Source organism: Nicotiana sylvestris, chromosome 3, assembly GCF_000393655.2.
Source record: "Nicotiana sylvestris chromosome 3, ASM39365v2, whole genome shotgun sequence".
NCBI lineage: Eukaryota > Viridiplantae > Streptophyta > Magnoliopsida > Solanales > Solanaceae > Nicotiana > Nicotiana sylvestris.
Window position 1 is genome coordinate 81,518,115 of NC_091059.1, and position 6,782 is coordinate 81,524,896.

At 42.7% G+C, this 6,782-nt stretch overlaps 1 protein-coding gene across 1 annotated transcript; it reads right to left on the reverse strand.

Moving 5' to 3' along the window:
- Positions 1 to 3,819: 3,819 nt before the first annotated feature.
- LOC104219285 (uncharacterized) lies at positions 3,820 to 4,641 on the reverse strand. The gene is made up of 2 exons (XM_070169345.1): positions 4,474 to 4,641; positions 3,820 to 4,428 (listed from the first exon to the last, which is right to left on the reverse strand). The coding sequence occupies exons 1-2, from the start codon at positions 4,639 to 4,641 to the stop codon at positions 3,820 to 3,822; spliced, it is 777 nt and encodes a 258-aa protein (XP_070025446.1).
- Between the last annotated feature and the right edge of the window lie 2,141 nt (positions 4,642 to 6,782).

The following is a 6,782-nucleotide window of genomic DNA, read 5'->3' on the forward strand; positions in this document are numbered from 1 at the left end:
AACATTAAACTACATAAAGACTAAAATAAAATACAAAAGATGACGTAAGGGAGAAGAAACATATCTTGATGGAAGATAGAAGGAGAGGAGTGTGGATGGGTGAAGTGAGATGAGTGAAGAAGAAGAAGAAGAGAGGACAGATTTGGGAGTTAGGGTTTAGAAAGAGAGAGAAAAGATGGGGGAAGTGAGGGGGTTGGGCGGGTGGTTAGGTGAAATAAGAAGGGGAGGAAGTTCTGATATTATTAGGGGGTGTTAAGAAAATTGAGAAATAAAAAATACAAAAAAATAAAATAAAATAAAATAAAATAAAAAAACTTACCTGACGCCAAACTGTCGTGGTAGCTGTGGGTTGAGTAACGCGAAACAGAATCCATGCCCCTCACCGTGGTGGGTCTGGCAAAGGCGAGGTAGAATACTTGGCCTCTACCGCGGTCGGGTCGCGATGCAAAATGTTTCTTTTTTTTATAATAATGATTACATACACGAATGAAACACAACAATCGTGGGTTGCCTCCCACGCAGTGCCTTATTTAACGTTGCGGCACGACGCAGACTTGGAGCATCACTCCTCATTCACGTACTGGGGCTCTTCCAACATTATGATCTCTCTGTCCCCTTTCTTTTTTTCCATTCCAATGTAGTGTTTCAACCTCTGACCATTCACTGTAAACTTATTCGTCCCATCCTCTGATTCAATCTCATCAGCTCCACTTGGGAACATTTGCACCACTCTGAAGGGTCTTGATCATCGGGACTTCAACTTACCCGAAAACAATCTCAATCTGGAGTTATATAACAGCATTAGCTCTCCGAATTTGAAGTTTCGGTCCACGATGTGCTTGTCATGCATCAGCTTCATCCGTTCTTTGTATAATCTAGCACTCTCGAATGCCTGGAACCTGAATTCCTCTAGCTCATGTAACCCAGTGACTCTGTTAGTGGCTGTTGTCTCCATGTCCAAGTTCAACTACCGCAATGCCCAAAGTGCTTTGTGCTCAAGCTCTACCAGGAGGTGACATGCCTTTCCAACCACCAACTTGTATGGTGATATACCAATTGTAGTTTTGAAGGCTATACGGTACGCCTATAATGCATCATCCAGCTTCCTTGCCCAATCAGTCCTTGTTGCATTCACTGTTTTGCAAGGACACTTTTAATCTCCCTGTTGGACACTTCAACTTGCCCGCTCGACTATGGGTGGTACGGGGTGGTCACCTTATGACGAACTCCATACTTTTCCAAAAGCCTTGCGAATGCTCTATTGCAGAAATGTGTTCTGCCATCACTGAGTATAGCTCTCGGGGTGCCAAATCGTGTTAAAATATTCTTCTTCAGAAAGCATGTTATCCCTTTAGCATCATTGGTCGGGAGAGCCACTGCTTCGACCCACTTGAAGACATAGTCAACTGCTACCAATATGTACTTGCTACAATATAAGTTGAAAAATGGTCCCATGAAGTCGATCCCCCACATGTCGAAAACTTCAACCTCTTGAATTGTGGTCATTGGTATCTCATGTCTGCGAGATATGTTGCCTGTCCTTTGGCATTCATTGCAGCTTTTGACCCAAGCATGGGCATCCTTAAACAGAGTTGGCCAATACAAGCCCGACTCCAACACCTTAGCTGTTGTCCGAACTTTTTCAAAGTGTCCACCATATGGTGAGGCATGGCAAGCTTGCAAAACAGAATTTTGATCTTTCTTGGGGATACACCACCGGATCATGTTATCTACACATATTTTAAACAATAGAGGTTCATCCCAATAAGAAGACCGACAGTCACGAAAGAACTTTTCTTTTGAATTTAGGAGAGTTTATGAGGTACAATACTACTTGCTAAATAGTTAGCAATGTCAGCATACTACGGTGCCTCCTCCATTGTCAGTGCTAGTAACTGTTCATCCGGGAATGTCTCTATTATATCCTCAACCTCTACCTTCCTTTCAGCGCCTTCGAACCTTGAGAGGTGGTCAGCTTCTTGGTTCTCTGTCCCTTTTCTATCACGTATCTCCAGATCGAATTCTGTTAATAGAAGAACCTAGCGAATCAAGCGTGGCTTTAACTTCTTCTTTTATATCAGGTACCTAATTGTTGTATGGTTAGTGTAAACAATAACTTTTGAGCCAATCAAGTATGACCTGAATTTGTCGAATGCAAAAACGACAACCGACATCTCCTTTTTCGTCACGGTTTAATTGAGTTGTGAACCGCTAAGCGTTCTGCTTGAATAGTAAATTGGGTGCATAAGATTATCTTTTCTCTGCCCCAAGACTGCTCCTATAGTATAATCACTTGTATCGCACATGAGCTCAAACGGTTGCTCCCAGTTGGGTGCAACAATGATGGGTGCAATCACCAATCTCTGCTTCAACTCCTCAAATGCCAACCTGCAATCATTAGAAAACATAAAGGGGTGATCCTTTTCAAGGAGTTTACATAACGAGTTAGCAATTTTAGAGAAGTCTTTTATGAATCGCTTGCAGAACCCGGCGTGCCTAAGGAAACATCTCACTGCCTTGACTGAAGTAGGCGGTGGAAACTTTTCAATCACGTCAACCTTAGCATGGTCAACCTCAATTTTTTTACTGGACACTCGATGCCCCAGGACTATCCCTTCTTGTACCATAAAATGGCACTTCTCCCAGTTCAACGCTAAATTTGTTTCCACACATCTTTTGAGCACTCTTCTTAAGTTGTGAAGACAATTCTCAAATAAATCTCCCACCATGGAGAAATCATCCATAAAAACCTCCATGATGTCCTCCATCATGTCTATGAAAATGGCTAACATGCACCGTTGAAATGTTGCCGGTGCATTGCAAAGCCCAAAAGGCATTCTCCGAAAGGCAAAGATGCCATAGGGATAAGTGAAAGATGTTTTCTCTCTGTCTTCGGGGGCTATTGAGATCTGATTGTACCCCAAATATCCATCTAAGAAACAAAAGTGCGAACGCCCGACCAGCCTGTCCAACATCTGGTCAATGAATGTCAGGGGGAAGTGGTCCTTCTGGGTGGCTGTGTTCAATTTTTAGTAATCCATGCAAATTTGTCATCCCGTGACTGTATGAGTCGAGATCAACTCGTTGTTTTCATTTTGTACAACACTCATCCCCCCTTTTTTCAGCACACATTGGACAGGGCTGACCCAATTGCTGTCAGATATGGGGAAGATGATTCCTGCATCTAACCATTTGATCACTTTCTTCTTCACCACCTCTTTCGTATTCAGGTTCAGCCTTTGTTGATGTTCACTGGAAGGTTTGTGCCCTTCTTCCAAGTGAATCTTGTGCATACAGAAGGCTGGGTTGATACCCTTTATGTCTGCCATGGTCCAGCCAATGGTAGTCTTACTTTCTTGTAGTACCTGTAGGAGCTGCTCTACTTGCACATCTAGCAAACCGGATGATATAATGATAGGCAATGTAGAATCAGGGCCTAAGAAAACGTACCTGAGGTGAGCTGGAAGCGGTTTCAGCTCCAGCTTGGGTGGTTCCTCTACTGATGGCTTTGCTGGAGGTGTAGCCCTTTTTTCTAACTCAAGGGACTCGAACTGAGGTTCCCTTTTCCAAAATCCTTGTCCTTCAAGTGCCATGACCGACTAAGCTAACCCTTCACCATCCATCTCCTCTAAATTTGTCAAGCAAGCCTATAATGGATCTTTAGCCGTCAGGGTCACATCATCTTCGTGCAGGATCACATCCACTGCCTCAACCAAGGAGCAATTAGCATATTCACTGGGTCTCTTCATGGATTGCTGAACGTTGAATATGACTTCTTCATCGTTTAGCCTCATTTTTAATTCCCAGTCTCACAATCAATTAGTGCTCTCCAATGGCTAAGAATGGCCTCCCTAAAATGATAGGTATCTCCTCATCTACCTGACAATCTAGAATAACAAAGTCTGCAGGGAACACAAACTTCCCCACTTGTACCAACACATCATCAAGAATCCCAGTTGGCCTTTTAACCGTGCAGTCAGCCAGTTGCAATAGCATCGAAGTCGCTCTAGCTCTGCCAATGCCCAATTTGGTGTATATAGCTAGAGGTATCAAATTTATGCTGGCTCCTAAGTCACATAATGCCTTTGCAAAGGTATAACTCCCAATAGTGCATGGAATAGTAAAGCTACCTGGGTCAGACATCTTTTGAGCTATGGGTCTTGTCACTAATGCACTGTAGGTCTGCATTAGAGTCACTATGGATAGGTCTTGAAAATCAAACTTCTGTGATATTAGGTCCTTCATCATCTTCTCATAGCCTGGAATCTCCCTCAAGGCATACATCAAAGGAATATTCAACTGAATTTGATGCAGCATCTCCATGAATTTCCTGTATTGATCTTCCTTCTTTTGTTTTACTAGTCTCTGAGGGAATGGTGCATGTATAACCCTTTGCGCACTGCTTGCTGGCTTCTCTCTGTTCGGGTTCTATGGCATTAGAGGTGTCACCTATTCTGCAGCTTGTTCACTCACCTTAGCCTTACCCTTTTCATCTTGACCCTGTTCAACTACCACTTCGGTAAGTTCTGTTAGTTCATCTGCCTCTAGTGGAATTGGAGTGGCTGGCGTAGTCTCTTTGCTGGCTTGTGCAACTTCCTGCTCTTTGTCTAAATCTCTCCCATTTTGGAGACTCACTGCCATCAGCTAATTCGGGTTTTGCTCCTTGGGTTTGATGTTTGTGTCCACTGGTTATGTTCCCTGGGGGCAGTTTTTTAAAGTCATAGACAGTTGCCCCAACTGAGTTTCAATGTTCTTTATAGATGAATCATACACTGCCAACTTTTCCTGCATCTTACCATTTGTCCCAATGAGTTGCTGTAGCATACCCGTGATCTCTACCATGTTGTTATCTTGCTGCTGAGGAGGTGACTGGTATGTCAACTGTTGTTGGTTCTGCTGTGGATAACCCTGCTGTCTCTGGTATGGCACTATTTGGCCTTGGGGTTGCATACCTCCAAACTGTTGTATGTTTGGCCTGTATTGCTGATTTGGTACCGGTCTCCACTGCTGTCCTCCTTGTCTCTGACCCTCAAAGTTGTTGACATAATTCATATCTTCTCATACCCCTTGATTGTCACCTTCTCCACTCCATAAGCACACATAATACTAATTAACACAAGGTGTACACAGTCCTCCATTTGTTGTGTCAACAATATGCACCTGTTTTGTACCCATCTCGTCGATCTTCTTTGTCAATATACTCATCTAAGTCAGGAGGGTGGCCATGTTCTCTGCTTGCAAATTAGATGGGTCAAGAGGAACGGAGTGCACTATGGGTGCCAGTGTTGTACCTCTAGTCATCCACCTCGAATTCTAGGACATCTTTGTCAGAAAGGACTTTGCATTCGGTGAATGTCTTATTCAAAAATGCACCCCAACTGAAGCATCCACATTGGTCTTTAGATTGTCAGTTAACCCCATGTAGAACCTCTGAACGAGCATCTGATCCGGAATACCATGGTGAGGACACTTCACTAGCATCCCTTTGAACCTTTCCCAAGTTTCCTGCATGGTCTCAGTTGGTTGCTGCTTGTACGCAATATTTCATCAATCTTCCTTGCAGTCTTGTTGTGTGGGTAGAAATTATTCAGGAACTGCTTGACTAATTCCTTCCAGGTGACAATGGAATTGATAGAGAGCGAATTCAACCAAGTTTGAGCTTCCCCAGTCACAGAGAACGGGAAAAATAATATCTTGATAGCTTCTAGGGTCACATTCGGCTGCCTTTGGGTCACACAAATCGACAGAAAATTTTTCAAGTGTTGCTGAGGGTCTTCAATGTGTGATCCGGAGAACAATCCCTTATTCTACAGAAGATGCAGCATGTTGTTGGTTATCTGGAATGTCTCTGCTTGAATTGGGGGCACAACTATGACAGTAGCCAGGTTGTTAGCTATAGGTTGTGCCTAATCATAAAGTGCAGCTTCTGGAACAAGAGGTGCCACTACTCCGATGTTTGGGGGAGCTGGCGCATCCCCGACGTTTCCGTTGACGTTTTCTACGTCACCCATGTCAAATTCGAGCTGGTGTGGTTGTTGTGATTGTTGGATCCTCTTGTTGGCACGGTTCAATGCCCTAAATGTTTTATCGGGGTCTGAGAGTCCTTCTAGCAGTTCTCCAGTCCTCGAAGAGTTTCTAGGCATACACCTGAATTCCACAAGAGTTCAAACGTGAGAATTTCAATGAAAAGATTGTTTAACACCTTCGAAAATTGATTTAAACTAATAATTCTAACACTACTTCTAAGTTGTAATAAGTAACACCGTTAGTCCCAACAACGCCAAAATTTGATCACTCCCAACTATGCCTTCTAAAAGACAAAGTGGTCGTTACAAATATAATCTGGTTTTAAGTCCGGAGTCGAATCCTTATGGAACTAACCTATCTATTACAACTCTTTGGCAATGCTATTATCAACTCAACCAATTTCTAGATGCAAGATTTGTTATCAATCAATCTTGGGTTTTGTTTAACTACTTTAAATAAGATTGGAAATAACAATAAGCTAGATTAAAGATAATTCAATAGTAAAAAGGTCTAGGGCAGTGATTTTCCCAATTGTTAGCTTAGGTCTTGACTCATTCGCTATAATCTCGCCGTAATACTCTATGAGGATTAAGAGCTATGGGTTATCGTAATTATCTCTCGATCAACTACAATAAGTTACTAGAGCATTCTCTCGAACTACTCTAGCTGACAATATGTGCAGCTCTAAATTATCCCACCAAAGATTTGTTATCTCTAAATCCACTTTTAAGTTCATGTAATGAATCTCTTCAATT

What these genes read in the sequence shown, in the direction of transcription:
- LOC104219285 (XM_070169345.1), bottom strand. Translation starts at nt 4,641, where the DNA reads ATGGCAGTGAGTCTCCAAAATGGGAGAGATTTAGACAAAGAGCAGGAA. An exon ending in ATGAAAAGGGTAAGGCTAAG is followed by an intron (nt 4,429 to 4,473) that starts GTGAGTGAACAA and finishes CTAATGCCATAG; the next exon opens with AACCCGAACAGAGAGAAGCC.